The 17394-nt window shown below is 46.2% G+C and overlaps 1 protein-coding gene across 8 annotated transcripts in view; it reads left to right on the top strand.

Moving 5' to 3' along the window:
* LOC122879177 (latent-transforming growth factor beta-binding protein 4) overlaps window positions 1–17394 on the top strand; it is a 104521-nt gene that overhangs the window by 39160 nt on the left and 47967 nt on the right. For 7 of the 8 annotated variants that reach the window (XM_044202985.1, XM_044202984.1, XM_044202981.1 and 4 more), the window contains 6 exons: window positions 10529–10792; window positions 11288–11364; window positions 11459–11635; window positions 14114–14216; window positions 15551–15610; window positions 16880–17002. In XM_044202985.1, coding sequence (XP_044058920.1) covers window positions 10529–10792; window positions 11288–11364; window positions 11459–11635; window positions 14114–14216; window positions 15551–15610; window positions 16880–17002 — 804 coding nt within the window. The remainder of the gene's footprint in view (window positions 1–10528; window positions 10793–11287; window positions 11365–11458; window positions 11636–14113; window positions 14217–15550; window positions 15611–16879; window positions 17003–17394) is intronic. The other variant, XM_044202983.1, reaches the window with a different exon arrangement.

The raw sequence follows: 17394 nt of genomic DNA, 5'->3' as shown, positions 1-17394 counted from the left end.
TGTGTAAAAACCAACCTGAGAGACGATCCGTCCCGCTTTGTGTTTTCTGTCGAAGCTGAAAGCAAAATGAGTTCGGCTTAGAGAGAGAGTATCATTGAAGGAGGAGCTAGCTGTCACTTTGGCGGAGAGGTCAAACTCAGACTTCTTCCTGTACGCAATCATTAGAATATGATCAGCTGGAAAATGATGGATCCCGAAATGACTCTTTGTGTTATCAGAGTTTGATCCATTCGGTCGAATAACATTTAAAAAGTCTATGTATCAGTGAATTATTTTATCCCGTTCGTGTGTGCGGGGAGCCGACAGGAAGCCAGAGGAAGTCTCTACTGAGCATGCTCTGTTGGCCCAAAAACGCGGACGCGTGAGGAGGCTTTTCCGGCACCAAGTGAGCAACTTTCATAGGAGTAAATGAGGCGCCATCTTGGAACGTGGTATCCAGTTTTTCTTAGAAGAAAAGTCGAGATATCAAAATGTTAGCCGAGTGGAAAAGCTGGCGTGTGGATAAAAAAAAGCAAACGGAGACGGATGTACACGCATTTTTAGATTCGGCGTGACTCCGAGGATGTCGCTATCGCTGATGTACATCCAGAATAAACGTCCATAAATCACAGAAAAAAAACTGCAGAACCTGCCTGAGAATCCGGCTGTTTTTAAGTTTCCTTCAGTCTCACAGTGATCCAGAGACAGCTGTCCGTCCGTCCACGGGTCCACTGCAGACAGGAGCTGCTGACTGCTGGTTCGGCTGCTTTAACGGGGACAGTTTGACTGAATGTGAACAAATATAGGCTAAAAAACAGGTCTGAAGTTGTAGCCCGCTACATTTTTTAATAAAAACTGCAAGAGTCAACAACACTGATGGCATTTCTGAGTGGCCCAAACTAAAAGTCTGTAAATAACTAAAACCTTAGGGTTGAAAATGTTACGTCAGCCTCTTCTCCTGCGACGGTTTAAGTGGCGCCCGACTGCTCCACCAGCTGTTTATCTCCACGAACCAACTCCGCTAATAAAATGCATTAATTTTCTTTTGCAGATTTTCTGGGTATTTGGTGAAAAAAAATAAAAATGTGTGGATGGAAAGTTGACTAGAAACAGAGAGAGAGAGGAACAAGAGGGGCAGAGGGGGGGAGAAACACCACTGACATATGGCTTTCATTTATCATTAACTTAACCCTCACACACACACACACACACACACACACACACACACACACTCACTCACTGCGATGACATCATGGGGTCAAAGGTCAATCCCCCCCCCCCCCCGGTCCCTCGTCAGCCTCTTTGTTTTTCTTTCTTTGAATTAACTTTATCAGCACACACGTAACAGCACAACCCATCATCCCTTTACCGGCTGCCTGTGTGTGTGTGTGTGTGTGTGCGTGTGCGTGTGTGCGTGTGTGTGTGCGTGTGTGTGTGTGTTTTAAAGCGAGGCTTTAAAGTGTTTGAACCTGACCGTCGCTGCTCCAAACCGTCTGGACACGAAACTCCTGGAAGTCAAGAGGACTGATGAGTGTTGACGCAGCCTGTCCTCCATTTTAGTTGGAAATCCCAATAATTTGTGCCGTAATCCTCCCTGACATTCCTCCTCAGTTTAAAAGGACGTCTGACGTCTTCCTCACGCCATCGTCTTCTTCTTCTTCTTCTCTTTGTTGCTCATTCTTTCCGTCGTGACCTCCTTTCTCTCTGTCATTTTTTTATTATCAACTTTCCAACTGTTAAAATATCACAACAATAATTCTCATGTGTGATAGTTACCCAGTGAAATATATATAAACGTGCTTCATCGTTCATGCTCCCCTCAGGATGAACTGTAACAACTCTGCTGATCCTCTGACTTTCCATCTAGCGCCACCATCAGGTCGACACGTTAACGTGTCCGACACTTTGGTTTATAACCTGCAGAACTAATGACATCATCAGCCTCAGCTGCACTCTGTGTTTACTGCTAATTAGCTAATGTTAGCGCGCTAACACGCTAAACTAAGATGGTGAACGTTATACCTGCTAAACATCAGCTTGTTAGCATTGTGAGCATGTTAGCATTTAGCTCACCGTGTGTTAAGTACAGCCTCACAGAGCTGCTAGCGCGTCCAAACACTCCGTGTTTACTGCTAATTAGCACATGTTAGCATGCTAACACGCTAAACTAAGATGGTGAACGTTATACCTGCTGAACATCAGCTTGTTAGCATTGTGAGCATGTTAGCATGCCGGTGTCAGCATTTAGCTCACCGTGTGTTAAGTACAGCCTCACAGAGCTGCTAGCGCGTCCAAACACTCTGTGTTTACTGCTAATTAGCAAATGTTAGCATGCTAATACGCTAAACTAAGATGGTGAACATGGTGAATGTTATACCTGCTGAACATCAGCTTGTTAGCATTGTGAGCATGTTAGCATTTAGCTCACCGTGTGTTAAGTACAGCCTCACAGAGCTGCTAGAAGCGCCCAAACACTCTGTGTTTACTGCTAATTAGCAAATGTTAGCATGCTAACACGCTAAACTAAGATAGTGAACATGGTGAACGTTATACCTGCTGAACATCAGCTTGTTAGCATTGTGAGCATGTTAGCATTTAGCTCACCGTGTGTTAAGTACAGCCTCACGGAGCTGCTAGCGCGCCCAAACACTCTGTGTTTACTGCTAATTAGCAAATGTTAGCATGCTAACACGCTAAACTAAGATGGTGAACGTTATACCTGCTGAACATCAGCTTGTTAGCATTGTGAGCATGTTAGCATGCCGGTGTCAGCATTTAGCTCACCGTGTGTTAAGTACAGCCTCACAGAGCTGCTAGCGCGTCCAAACACTCTGTGTTTACTGCTAATTAGCAAATGTTAGCATGCTAATACGCTAAACTAAGATGGTGAACATGGTGAATGTTATACCTGCTGAACATCAGCTTGTTAGCATTGTGAGCATGTTAGCATTTAGCTCACCGTGTGTTAAGTACAGCCTCACAGAGCTGCTAGTGCGTCCAAACACTCTGTGTTTACTGCTAATTAGCAAATGTTAGCATGCTAACACGCTAAACTAAGATAGTGAACATGGTGAACGTTATACCTGCTGAACATCAGCTTGTTAGCATTGTGAGCATGTTAGCATTTAGCTCACCGTGTGTTAAGTACAGCCTCACGGAGCTGCTAGCGCGTCCAAACACTCTGTGTTTACTGCTAATTAGCAAATGTTAGCATGCTAACACGCTAAACTAAGATGGTGAACGTTATACCTGCTGAACATCAGCTTGTTAGCATTGTGAGCATGTTAGCATGCCGGTGTCAGCATTTAGCTCACCGTGTGTTAAGTACAGACCCACAGAGCTGCTAGCATGAGCTCTGCGGAGCTTTTTAGCCTCTTTTAGCTCCCAGTCAGGGTTTCTGTTTAACGCCACACAGAATTCAGTTTAACGCCTGTTTCACCGTCATACCGGCCAAAGTATGAAAGCGTGGTGGAAAACCAGCAGGGACGATATGAAGAGTTATTTTCCCAGCTGTATATAACATTTCTAACGATAAGATTAATTACATTAAGGCAACCTGGACCCAGATAAGCAGTTATTAAAACTTGACGGATGGGTGAAGCCGTTAAAAATGATGAAGTTCATTTTTTAAGGTCACCGTGAACATCTTGACTTCCTGCAGCGCAATCCACTGTCGCAACCATCCCACCGTTACTTTAGAGGCGCAGAACGTCTGCTGCCAGCCGCGGTCACATACAGAAACATTTTATAGCCAACACTACTGCCTACAGCAGCCAGGAGGCAGGATTTCAGGCTTTTGTTCATTATATTTAAGGCTTTTTAACACCTTCTAAGGCCTTTTTTGAGCAAATTCAATGCTTTGCATCAAACAAGCTCTGATTAAAGCCTCTGAACTCGAGCAAACAGCAGCCAGATGCAGTCAGAGAGCAGCTGGCGAACATAGCGGAGCATCTAGCTGCTAAAGAGCCAGATGTTTCCCTCAGCAGCTGCTGGAGACCAAACACAGAGCCGACGGAGAGAAGACCGGACCGACGTCCATCAGGAGACACGAACTCGCCTCCTGATGAAGCGTCGCGTCGCTGCTGGACGTGGAAATAAGCAGCCGTCTGCTGACATGTTAGCATCAGCTACTTTATAAACTGATTAAAGGTCAGATGCTGCTTTAACCGCAGAGCTGTCAGAGCAGAATGAATCGTAGCCAGTTTGATGTGTTTCTCTCTGTTTATTCTGTCTTTCCCTTCATCTGTGTTTAGATCATTTAATCCCTCCTTGTTTATGCCTGAACACTCCTTTTTTTTTCCCATCTCTCTGTCTTTTCTCTCTTTTGCCCCAGTTATCTCCAAAAACCTCCTCCAAAAACAGTGTGTGTGTTTGTGTTGATGCAGTCCATCTGTAGGGCGATGTCCAATAATTAGGACACTGTGTTTACACCACCACACACATGCAGCATCTGTGTGTGTGTGTGTGTGTGTGTGTGTGTGTGTGTGTGGGAAACGTTTGAGAAATGCTTAATTATAAACAAACACTTCAAATACAAGATTACATGCACACTTGAAAGGGTGTGGACACGAACACACACACACACACACACACACATTTTTACTAGCCAGCACAAATGGATTCACACACACGATACCAGAGGTGGACGACGTCCTCAGATCCTTTACTTTAGTAAAAGTACATACGACAGTGTAAAAATACTTCATTGCTAGTAAAAGTCCTGCATTGAAACTTCTCCTTAAGTAAAAGTGCAGAAGTATCAGGTGTGAAAACAGCGCGTCGGCGCCTCTGGTGGCGAACTACCAGCTGATTCTGCAGCTCCGCTCGGCTCTACGGGGCTTCATAGAGGCTTTCGGCTCGTCGTTTATCCGTCCGGCTGCAGCTTCGCTGTCCTGGTTCGCTCTCAGCTCTCGGAGCGTCGCTTTTAGAGAAAAAGCTGTAAAAAGCTGCTGAACACGAGCTGCTCGGCACTAGGGCTTTCACTTTTTTATTTAAAATTTCGAATATTCAAGCCGTAGCGACGTGTTGGAATTCAAAATATGCAGCCTGTAAGCACAACAGAGCGTTGTGAAGTAGTTTGTCCGGCAGTTCACACTCAGCTTAACCTGCTTGACCTATCAGTAAACTAAGCTAATCAATAAAAATGGAGGAGGACGCTGGCGAGCAACGCCGTGCTGATTGGATAATCACAAATTATTAATTTAAGAGCACAAATTATAAAATCATGCGCATGAAACTAGAAATAAAATTTAAAAAAAAACCCAAAAGGGAACTCATTGTTGGAATCTATATGACATCGTCATTGGAACTCCCTTTAGTGTTTCTTATGACATCATCATTGGAACTCCCTTCAGTGTTCCATATGACATCATGGAACTCCCTTTAGTGTTTCTTATGACATCATCATTGGAACTCCCTTCAGTGTTCCATATGACATCGTCATTGGAACTCCCTTGAAGTTCATGAACGGCAGTGACATCATCATCTCCTGTCTGTATATGGATTGGTGCAGAATTTACGGGGACAGCTGATTGTTTTAAAGGTTTGGAGGACAAACTGAAAATCGCAACGCAACGTTACACAGTGGAATCACTCTGTTTGCTAAATTAAAACACATTAAGACGACGAGATGGATGTGACGCATGAGGACCAAGTGCTGAGGAAAATCGAGCGGCTGGAAAGCGAGCTGCAGAGCGAACGAGCCTCGCGAGCCGAAGAAAAGCTGAGGGCGAGCGAGCGGGAGGAGAAGCTCTGCGAGGAACTGGAGAGGCTGAAAAAAATGTTCATCACGTACGATGAAATGTTCAGCGTGATGATGAAGCCAGGGAGCGTGACGATGTCAGAGAGGAACGCAAAGGTGTTCAGGAAGACGCAGAACAAAGCGAGGACCTGTAACGCCAGCTCGCAGCCGGAGAAAGAGGCCAAGAAGCAGGAGGCTCTGGAGAAAGAAAATCTGAAGCTCAGTTTGTTGCTGAAACAGCAGAAGAGCTTCAGCACTCAGCTTCAGCTGGAGGCGTCTCAGACGCAGAAGACGCTGCTGCATTTACAGGAGGACATGAAGAAACTTCTCCACGACTACGAGGACGTGAAAGGACTTCTGCAGTCCGAGAGCGAGACAAATGACGTCCTTCGTGAGGAGATACGGCGCCTTAAAGACAGAGCGCGTGCAGAGAGGCTGGTGGAAAAGGCCTGCCAGACGACAGGAAGTGAGAGCAGCCGGCACCCTGAGGAGGAAATAAAAGCCTGGGAACACGAGAAGAACGTTTTGCTCAAAACCATCGAGAACCTGAATCTGACCGTCGCAGGGTTCCTCAAGTCGCTCGACAAGAACGAGGCCGAGGTGGCCGCCCTGCGAGAGGAAGTCCAGGAGCTCGTGCGACGAAACGAATCCCGTGTGGAGGAGGAGGTGAAGGAAGAGGAGGTGGTGAAGGAGGAAGTGACGGTTGAAACAGCACCTGAGCCTCCACAGGTGAGCTGTGGACGTACCGATGAGCCGCCTGCGATACCGATAAAGAAGAAGAGGAGGAGGCCTTCACGCTGGAGAAGATTCATTAACTCCTTCGCTTGCGGCACGAATAACATCGAAACAGAAGAAGAAGAGTGATTTTTACATGACAAGGAGGGTGCGGTGAGGTGCACACTGTGGGAGGAGGTGAACTTAAAGCTACTAGAAGTAAAAGAGCTCCGTGTTCACACGGCCCGGACATATCTCCACCTTTTACTTTAGCAAAAACTAGAAACAGTTTCCAGCGGAGACTTGAACCCACAGTAAATGTAAGTAAAACCGAAGCAAAGAGTTAAAAGAGGCAGCGGTTTAAACCCGCACCGGACCGCTGGGTGTCTCCGGCTCCTGACTTGGCCCCCCGGCGTCCCTGCAGAGGGGGATCTCTCTTTGAATTGCCTCTGCCGAGGTTTCTTCCACTTTGGCTTAGCGTGTGGAGGTCTGTGGGAGTTTTTCCTCGTCTTCTCAGAGAGCGAGGGCCGGGACTGGGCGCGTACAACCGACCGGGACATCTGATTCATAAAAAGTCATGAATAATAAATAATAAATAAAAAATCTGTTTAATAAACCCAACACGGCTGTGATTTCTTTCACGTTCGTTTCTCCTGTTGTAGTTTCTCCTCAGTCTGTACTGGAGGTAACTTGTGTGTCTCTGGTTCTGCTTTTGTTTAGTTCCTGGAACTAAATCTGGGCTCCGCTCAGTCGGCGGCACTAAATCCAAGTTCAGGTACGAGAAATAAAGCAGGACGTGTGTTTCGACGTACAGGCGATATTCTGATCAAGAATATCTGACGCTGCTTTTGCTGTTTATCTGTCCGTGTAAACGGTAGATGGAGCAGTTTAATCACATGTAGCGTTCAGGTAGCGTTGGTATTTTTAAAATACAAGTAGAAGCTGCTGTCAGACTCTCTGCGTCTCCGCTGGACAGACAGGACGTCTGCTGGAGCTTTGACCGACGCTAGAAGATCATTTATGTCCCTCTGAGAGAGTCTGACACGTACAAGCAGCAGAAAAATCACCTGAATTAATAATAATAATAATAATAAAACTTTGTTTATAGAGCACAAACAAAACAAAGTGCTTCACAGAGAGAAATAAAACACCGCAGTGAATGATGAAATACATAAAAACAGTAAAATAACCAGTTCAGGTAAAATCAGGATCTGCTTTCAGATAAAAATGTGTTTTGAGACGAGACTTAAACGAAGACTCTGAGTCAGACAGCCTGATGTCTTCGGGCAGGTTGATCCAGAGCCTCGGGGCCCTGATTGCCAAAGCTCTGTCCCCCTTAGTTTCCATCCTGGACTCAGGAACAGACAGGAGACCCCTGCCCGAAGATCTCAGACTACGTGAAGGTTCATAAGGGATTACAAGGTCTAAAATATAATCTGGGGCCATGAAGAGCCTTAAAAGTAATCAATAAGATCTTAAAATCGATCCTGAAACCAACAGGGAGCCGATGTAAAGAGGCTGAACCAGGTGTGATGTGGTCGCAGCTCTCGGTCCTGGTTTACAGCCGAGCAGCTGAGTCCTGTACAGTCTGCAGTCTGTCAGAGTTTTAACATCATATGGCAACGAGAATCTGTGATTATGTGTAAAAAAAAACAAAAAACATGTGGAGTTCCTCTTTAAAAGTCATCACATGGAAATGTGAAAGAAAATCGATATTAGCTGCACTCGCTCACCAGACAGACCATTACATGTTCGTCCTGGTGCCGTTTCAGTGACGTGTAACCCGCACGCTGTTTGACCTTCGTCAGGTACCTGATCCATCAGTCGTTTCCTCTGACGCTACCTGCCACATACTCACCTGTGCAGAGAAGTGACGTTCAGCCGAAAAAGCTAAAACCTTGACCTGACAGGTTTTTGTTCGGGTTCAATATGAAGCTCCAGGTTACGGATCGTTACGTTCCCGTAGCGGAGAAGAGCTTAAACGCATTGGTGTAGGTTTGTATTGATATGTCCGTGCCGATATTTGAAACGAACTGTTCTGAGGTCAGATCACAGAGCTGCTGATAGAGATCGCAGGGTGAGAAGAACCTGGTATTAAAGCTGCAGGTTTCCTTCCTGCTGCACAGACTTCTGGGTATTATCGGCTTATTGGCGGCAGCTTCAACACCAGCTGAACTCTGGGTAACAATGCACCAGCATCCTGTCACAGGCGCTCAAACAGGAAGTAGGAAGTGGCTGGCTGGTTCTGTTGGCGCCCGGTCCGCTTTCACCTCCATCAGGGCAGCTTTGTTTGTTTATACACACGTCACCTGAGCTTACACAGGACCCGGCGGTCTCTTAGCAACAGAGGCGGACCACGCCCACCACCTCCCAGAATGCATCTGTGTTACAGCCTGAGTAAACAGAAGGGAGTGTTGTGAAACGGCGTCGACAGTGAGTGTTTCCAGGCCGACAGTAAACATGATGGATGTGTGTTAGTGTTGGCCTCAGTGTGTGTGTGTGTGTGTGTGTGTGTGTGTGTGACAGAGCCTGTTACTAACTGGTATGAATGTAAATTTAAGTGGCTTTCATTTGTATTGTATCATACGACCGTGTGCATGTTAACCGTTAGCTGACGCAATTCTTTACAAATTAGCATTAAATGTGTCAAAGTCTTATTTTTAGTTTGAAACATGAACAAACACAAGTTCCTTGTAATCCTTTAGAGCAGGTTACACAAACTAAACTCACTGGTGTTACCTCGATGTGGAAATGTCTAGTTTTACAGGCAAAATAATTTCTAATATTTGAATTTGCGCTCACTCTTGATGTTTGACGCTAATCTCCTTCCAGCTGCAGATGCTTTACAGGTTTACTTAGTTCAAACCTGCAATAACTGATTTATTTGGCCACTCGGGGGCAGCAGAAACGAGCTGTGAACAAAACGTTGACATAAGTTGATATGTTGAACTTGTTAGCAAACAGCTGCTTATTTCCGCGTCCAGCAGCGACGCGACGCTTCATCAGGAGGCGAGTTCGTGTCTCCTGATGGACGTCGGTCCGGTCTTCTCTCCGTCGGCTCTGGGTTTGGTCTCCAGCAGCTGCTGAGGGAAACATCTGGCTCTTTAGCTGCTAGATGCTCCGCTACGTTCACCAGCTGCTCGAGCTCGAGTTCAGCGGCTTTTTGCAGCTTCTTCTTCTCTGGAAACGACGCTCTGAGAGCCGAGAACCAGAACAGTAACAGCTAAACAACGAGCTGAAAGTCTCTATGAAGCTCCGTAAAGCCGAGCGGAGCTGCAGAGTCAGCCGATGGTTCGCCACCAGAGACACCAACGCACTTCATACATTGTTATTATTAAAAAATCCATCATATACGCTTCATCATGCTTAGTAAAATGAGAAGATGGAGGGAGGAAATGCTGCTAAATTTATCAGCAAGTTAACAATTGTGAGTTGGATTAAACTACTAACCAACGATAAACTATCGTAAAACAGGTTCCAGCAAGTTGTTGCAATCGTTTTTCTTTTGAAAGGATTTTGTTAACAGACGTTTTCCTTCAAATTCATTCTCGCCCCTGCTCGTCTTTCTTAAAGACACGATTACCTGGAGGCAACGGACTACGGGAGTTACCGCATTTTGAGACAAACTGTTTGTGTTTCGGCAACAAGGAACTGCTCCGCTAGTTTCCTGTCTACACGGGAAGTGGGAGTGCGTCGTGTCGTGAGAATTGATTGTTAGTTCTTAGCGTTGTTACACATGTCAGTGGGATTTTGAATTACATTTTCTAACTTCTGGAACCTGGATGTGGACTAAACCATGTGCAGCTCTCGGAGAGGGGGGAGGCTCCAACATTGTTTAAGACTCAAAAAATAATTTGTCAAATAGTTTATTCAGCCGCACATAATAATTTACTTACTACTTGGCTAATACAAATCTACAAATAACTTTTAATTTCAGGCCTCTTTAGGGCCCTCCATATGTTTTGGGCCCCTGGGCAGTTAGTTCCGCTGCTGCCCTCGCGACGAGTCCCCTGGTTTGTTTCCTTTGGACCCCAGGAAGAGTAATGGGGGTCCGAACAAATAATCACAGATGGTTGTTTGTTGTTCCTCCTGCAGTCCTCTGTCCTCTGCTCTGTAAGAACGGAGGCGTCTGCCTGCAGAAGGATCGCTGTCTCTGCCCACCAAACTTCACCGGGAAGTTCTGCCAGATCCTCGCCGCCGCCGCCACCACCCCCGCTGTAGCTGCAGCTGCCTCGCCCTCCTCCACCAATGAGATCGTCAAGCCCGCGCTGCTCTCCGCCATGGCAGCCAATCAGGAGCTGACCCAGTCTGAGTTCCTCCTGCCGCTGGGACAGAACCAGGCGCCGGCGAGGTCTGGAGGTGAGTCTGACCTCTGACCTTTGACACCAACAGGTAAAAAAAAACCCATCTGTGTGGGAGTTTTGAGCTGCACAGAGAGAGACAGGAACCGAGAGCTGCTAGCAAACAGTTTCTTGGCTGGGACCAGTAACTTCGTGAAGGCTACGCTGGTTTAAACTGATCACAGGCAAGAAGTAGTCCGCCGCATAACCCCCCGTAAAACAGCAATGTGTAACGTGTTAATCAGGGAGCTTCAGAGCTGCTGGGAGGTGGACTTTGTTACCTTTGGACAGAGCCAGGCTAGCTTCCACCCCCGTTTCCAGTCTTTATGCTAAGCTAAGCTAACTGCAGGCTGTAGCTTCATATTTAGCGTACAGACATGAGAGCGGCGTCAATCTGAACATCTGACTCTCGGAGAGAAAGAGAAAGTAAATGTTGAAATGTTGAAATTTCTCTCGTAAGCAAAACTCAAATTTATATGTCAACATAACGTTGTGTGCGTATGTGTGTGCGCAGCTCACGGGCCCTCCATGGTGAAGGTCAGAGTGCAGCACCCCCCCGAGGCCAGCGTGAAGATCCACCAGGTGCTGAAGGTACCAAAATCAAACTGGTGGCTTTAGTTTGACGGTGTTGCAGACGGATGTTTCAGTTGTTGCTGAGCAGTTGGTCTCTTCTTCTTCGTTCCAGGTGTCTGGATTCAGTCCCACCCTGCGGACGCTATCCTCCTCGGGGTCGGCGGGCGCTCCGGCTCCAGCTCCGGCTCCGGCAGGTGTGGAGGTCCAGGCCCAGACGCAGAGGGGGGCCGGCACGTACAACCAGCAGTCCGGGTTCAAGTACTGCTTCAGAGAGGTGAAAGACGGACAGGTGAGAGGGAGCCCGGAAGACTCACTTTTGGTACCTGTTCCCTGTTAAGACAGCAAGAGTAAAGTCCTGCCAGCGCCCCCTACAGGCTGCACCGTTAATTACAGACACAATATCAAAGTGTTGTGGAGTCTGAACTGTCGTTTGTCCTGAGGATTCATTATTTTTTCAAGATGTAATAAAACCTGAGTTTTGAGCTGAGGGTTAAAGTTTACAGTCCACCGAAATTACACCTTCGACCAGCAGGACATCTGTTGGCGTTGGACTGTTAGCAAAGCAAAGGTATATTGCTACATCTGAGCTAATCTCGCCTATACACACACACCTCTGCACCGTCAGCCTTGTAGCTCTGCAAGAAATCAAATCTGGATAAGATTTTTAGCGATGTAGCGGCGTATTCACCTCTTCAGGTATCTGAAAATCCTTCAAATTAAGCAATCTGAAGGGAAACGTGACCATAAACTGTGATGAGGAGTCACACGTGGACTTGGCTTCATTTTAATGGATCATGAGCTTTTCAGTGATGGAGCTTTAAAAGTGTAAATTCGGTCCTGATTGCGGAAGCTCATGGCGTCGTTCCAATCAGTGGGATTCGTCCTGTGAGGACCATGAATATGCAGAGCAACTCGTGGAGATCTGTAGTATTTCAGATGTGAATTCACATTTCAAATCTTTTTGGATCAGATTGAAATATTCTTCTCTCGTGCAGATGCTCCTTTAACGAGGTAAACATCAAAACGGCAGCCTTTGTTCTTTGTGGTATCATTTTATATGTTCTGCATAAGCCTTTTATGGCGAAAGTAAATCGGTGATTTATTGTTTGTGGTCCTGTAATGAGTTGTGACTACAGACTGAAGGACTCTGGTTCGCATTAGCTCTCTGGCTGCAGACGTTCAGCGTGTTCGCACTTCTCTGCTTTCTGATAGAAAATCCCCCCTCGGCCGTATTTCATGCTGATAATAAAATGCAGCTTTAGTTTCGGCTGCAGTAGCTGCTGTCGCACAGTCCTGATGTCCAACTCTTCAACCGCCTGGACCGCCAGCAGCCTGTCACCCTCCTGTTAGCTAACTGGCTCTTCATCTCCCAGTGTTTCTGACTCATCGTGCTCCTGAGTCATGTTCAACACCGAGTCACGTTAAAGACTTTGCCAAATGTTCGACGTGCATCAAATACCTCTCTGTGGTTTTTAGCCATGCACTCAGGATGAACTTTAGTAACTCTGCTGATCCTCTGACTTTCCATCTAGCGCCACCATCAGGTCGACATGTTAACGCGTCCGACACTTTGGTTTCTGACCTGCAGAACTAATGACATCATTAGCCTCAGCTGCACTGTGTGTTTACTGCTAATTAGCAAATGTTAGCATGCTAACACGCTAAACTAAGGTGGCGAACGTTATACCTGCTGAACATCAGCTTGTTAGCATTGTGAGCATGTTAGCATTTAAGTGTTAAGTACAGCCTCACAGAGCTGCTAGCATGAGCTCTGCGGAGCTTTTTAGCCTCTTTTAGCTCCCAGTCAGGGTTTCTGTTTAACGCCACACAGAATTCAGTTTAACGCCTGTTTCACCGTCATACCGGCCAAAGTATGAAAGCGTGGTGGAAAACCAGCAGGGACGATATGAAGAGTTATTTTCCCAGCTGTATATAACATTTCTAACAATAAGATTAATTAAGGCAACCTGGACCCAGATAAGCAGTTATTAAAACTTGATGGATGGATTAATGTTAGCATGCTAACGCGCTAAACTAAGATGGTGAACGTGGTAAACGTTATACCTGCTAAACATCAGCATGTTAGCATTTAGCTCAAAGCACCACTATGCCCAGTACGGCCTCGCAGAGCTGCTAGCATGTCGACTCTTGTTGTTAGGAGCAGTTAGCGTTTCGTTTGTCGCGTTGACGGAAGAAATCTGTCGCCGCAAGTCGTTTCTGCACGTCGACGTCTCATCCACGCCCACACCTGGAGACGTCTTTCTGTCTCCGGCACAGGAAGACGTTCTTAATCCCGCCTGCAAAGCTCTGATTGGCGCCGTCGTTTTTTCCGACCGGCTTTCCGTGAGGACGACACCAGATTTACTGGAATCACTGGAAAAAAAAAAAAAAAGAAGATTTTTGAGCGGTGATTTAGAGGTCTGGGCCCAGACTAATCTTTGGGCGACTGGAAGGAAAACATGGGTTTTTAAATGAATCACCTCAGCGTTGGAAACCTCTCTCGTTGAATGAGTATCGAAGTTCAGGTTGGTCGACCTTTTATGGGAACAACGAAGACTACAGGAGTAGCGGAGTCAGATGTCACAACAAAACCATTCATTTTGATTTAGTTCACTGTCAGAAGTGAAATATATACTCATGTATATGTATAAAATGCAATTTTTGTTCCTATATTTGTGTTCTTTATAGAAACCCCATCACTTCTACGGTATGTTAATGTGTGTGTGTGTGTGTGTGTGTGTGTGCATGTGTGTGTGTGTGTGTGCAGTGCAGCTCTCCTCTGCCTGGTCTGAGGAGCAGGGAAATGTGCTGCCGAGGCATCGGGAAGGCCTGGGGGATCACTGACTGCGTCCTCTGTCCTGATAACACAGGTACGCATACACACACACACACACCTCAGACACACACACACCTCAGACACACACACACACACACACACCTCAGACACACCTCAAAGTAAATGTACTTTCAACTTCCAAACACTGATTTTCATGCAAAGCTGACAAGTTTGTTCAAAGTGTTTACAGTACTGACCCTGTTTTCCAAAAATACCACTGTGATATGGATGTTGTGACCAAAAATAACAGTGCGCTGCCAACCACACACACACACACACACACACACACACACAAACTGAAGTATTTCTCTCCCTCTCTCTCTCTCTGCAAAGGTCTGATACTTTATGACTGAAATATTTTGGAAGTAGTCCACCAGGAGCTGCTTATATAACTATCTGACATTATCTCACACACACACACACACACACACACACACACACACACACACAAACATACACAAAGTCAGTAATGAAGCTTCGTCCATGTTCTTGCAGAGCTGACTAACAGTAAAGGAATGCTGCTCTGTGGGACTGTAGGCCTTTAACACACACACACACACAGACACACACATGCACACATGCAGATGTTTGATGTGTGTGTGTGTGTGTGTGTGTGTGTGTGTGCAGACACACGGGAAGTTGTGTTAGCTCACTTGCTGGCGTCCAACTTCACATCAGTCTGTCAGATCAGAAACAATGACGCCATGCACCTTTTTAAAAACCAAAGAGAGACGACAGAGTGAGTAAAATCAAAGAACCGAAGAGAGACGCACACACACACACACACACACACACACACACACACACACACACACACACACGCACGCACGCACGCACGCACGCACACGCGCACGCACACACACACACACACACACACACAGACACAGACACACACACGCACTGTCTGGTACTCTTGTTCAAATGTGTAAAAAAATGAACAGAGTCTGGTGCTATTCTGCATTAGTTTCTGTGAACCAGACGGTTCTTATTAATAAATAAATCACTTTCCCGCCCTTTTCTCTCTGTAAAATGTCAAATGTTCTGTTCTCTGGCTAATTGTGTGCTTTGATGAACTTTTATTAATGCAATAAAAAGACTGCATTTTACTGTTAAACGCTAATGTTGTTGTTATTATCTTTATTTTGCTGCCGATTAGATATTTGCATTAACGAGCAGGTGCACAGGTGTGCCTGATAAGCTTCACCTTACAGTTTATTAGTTTATTTATTAGTTTTTGCCTACAGTTTATTAATCTGTGTCCTTTCCTTCCTCTGGTCCGCCCTCTCTCTCTGTTTTTAATGATCTCATCTCTCTGTGATCCGGTTTATTATTAATCAATAATCGGTTATTAATCGTCGTCATCATCAGGTCAGAGCAACAGTAGCTGTCCTGCTGGTTTCGAGCGAGCCAATGAAACGCAGTGTGTCGGTGAGTTTCACACACACACACACACACACACACACAGAGAAAGTAGGTCAGAGGTCACAGGCAGGTGCTCAGGTGGGAGAGCAGGTTGTAATCTTGCGGTTGGTGGTTTGATTCCTGAAGTGTCCTTGTGTGTCCGCCGTCTCTGGTTCGTCCACACGAGGCCGGTCGAATGTAAAAAACACATATTCTCTCACCTGCGTCCTCACCCTCGTTTTGTCTCCACAGGAAGCTACTTTTTTTTTTTTTAAACAGATTTACGACTAAAGCCGACAGAAGTATGCAGACGCGTTCCCTTCGTGAGATTTTATAAAACTCTGTTCGCCTGCTTCTGTGTTAGACGGTGTCGTCCCTCATTCGATCATTGATCTTAGTTAACACTGGAGTCCACGGGACAGTTGGATGGTACTCCTGTCACTTTGGGGTTAATAGGGCAAAATGTGCAAGTCTGTTTGTTTACACTGTTTGAAAGAGACGGTGTAGTCCCTCATTCGTCCAGGAGTGATCTATCGTAGAAAAGGTTTCAGTCGTAGTCGTCTGGACGCTGTTTTCAGAATCAAGACGTTTCGGCTCCCATCCGGAAGCCATTCTCAACTGTGAAAATGGTCTGAGAACTCAGAAATTTAAGCTACTCTGTGTTACATAAGCCCCGCCCTCAGGAAGGAGTCTACCTGAGTATCTGTTGATTAGCTAGTTTCACCTGAAACTGACCTAATAGTTTCCATGATGGCCCAGTAATCAGTAATCAGGCCTGTTGTTTTCTGGCTGCACCTCCCTCATCACTGTTAAGTACCTGATTAGCATGTGATTGGCTTGACCACGGTGTTAACACACTGTGGTAAACTTTGGGCAGATTGAATCTCAGACCACCATTTCTGTTCAAAGAGGGGTTTTCTTTTTTCACAAAAATGGCTTCTTTGACTCCTCTTTCAAACCAACTCTTCTCTCTACTTAGAATCTTCACCTCGCTGTCTTCAAATGTGCGGTTTGTAGCTTTTAGATGCAAACGCACGGCGCTCTGCAATCCCGAGTTAGCGTGTCGTCTGTGCTGCTTCTGTGTTGTAAATCTCTCATTTCACCTCCGCGCTGAGACAGGAGTGGACGCAGAAACAACTTAAACACCCGTTTATATCGATACTCGAGTCTGCTCCACCCTCATTAGACCTGTCAGTGAGAAGGACGGCGAAGAAGAAGAAGAAGAAGAGCAGTTTAACCAGGAGCCAGATGTGTGTGTGTGTGTGTTAATGTGTGTGTTAATGTGTGTGTGTGTAGATGTGAATGAGTGCCTCCAGCCGGGGCTGTGTGAGAACGGCATCTGTGTGAACACCAGGGGGAGCTATAGCTGTGTGTGTAGGGCGGGGTTCATCCTCGACGCCTCACATGGAATCTGTATCTGTGAGTAACACACACACACACACACACACACACACACACACACACACACGCCGCCGGCTTGGGAGTGAAGTCGGGAATAACGCAGACTCCAGGTCAGGACTTCCTGAATCCATCTGAGCCCTCTGTGTTTCCAAAATCCGGACGACTGCTGACAAAAAGTAGAATCCACACTTTGGCTTTTAGATTCGATTAAACTTTATTGTCATTACACGTGGACAAGTACAAGGCAGCGAAATGCAGTTCAGGTCCAAGCAGAAGTGCAGTAAGGATATAAAGTGTGTGCAGCATCACTAACAAACAGCATATACATGCGGGCCGGAGCCTCTCTGCCCCCGCTGGGACTCTTGAGACCCGGACGCGGTAACAGCTGGCCCCGTGACCTCACGAGGACG

The sequence above is a fragment of the Siniperca chuatsi genome, linkage group LG7 (genome assembly GCF_020085105.1).
Source record: "Siniperca chuatsi isolate FFG_IHB_CAS linkage group LG7, ASM2008510v1, whole genome shotgun sequence".
NCBI classification, from domain to species: Eukaryota; Metazoa; Chordata; class Actinopteri; order Centrarchiformes; family Sinipercidae; genus Siniperca; species Siniperca chuatsi.
This window is presented reverse-complemented; position numbering and strand designations above follow the sequence as displayed.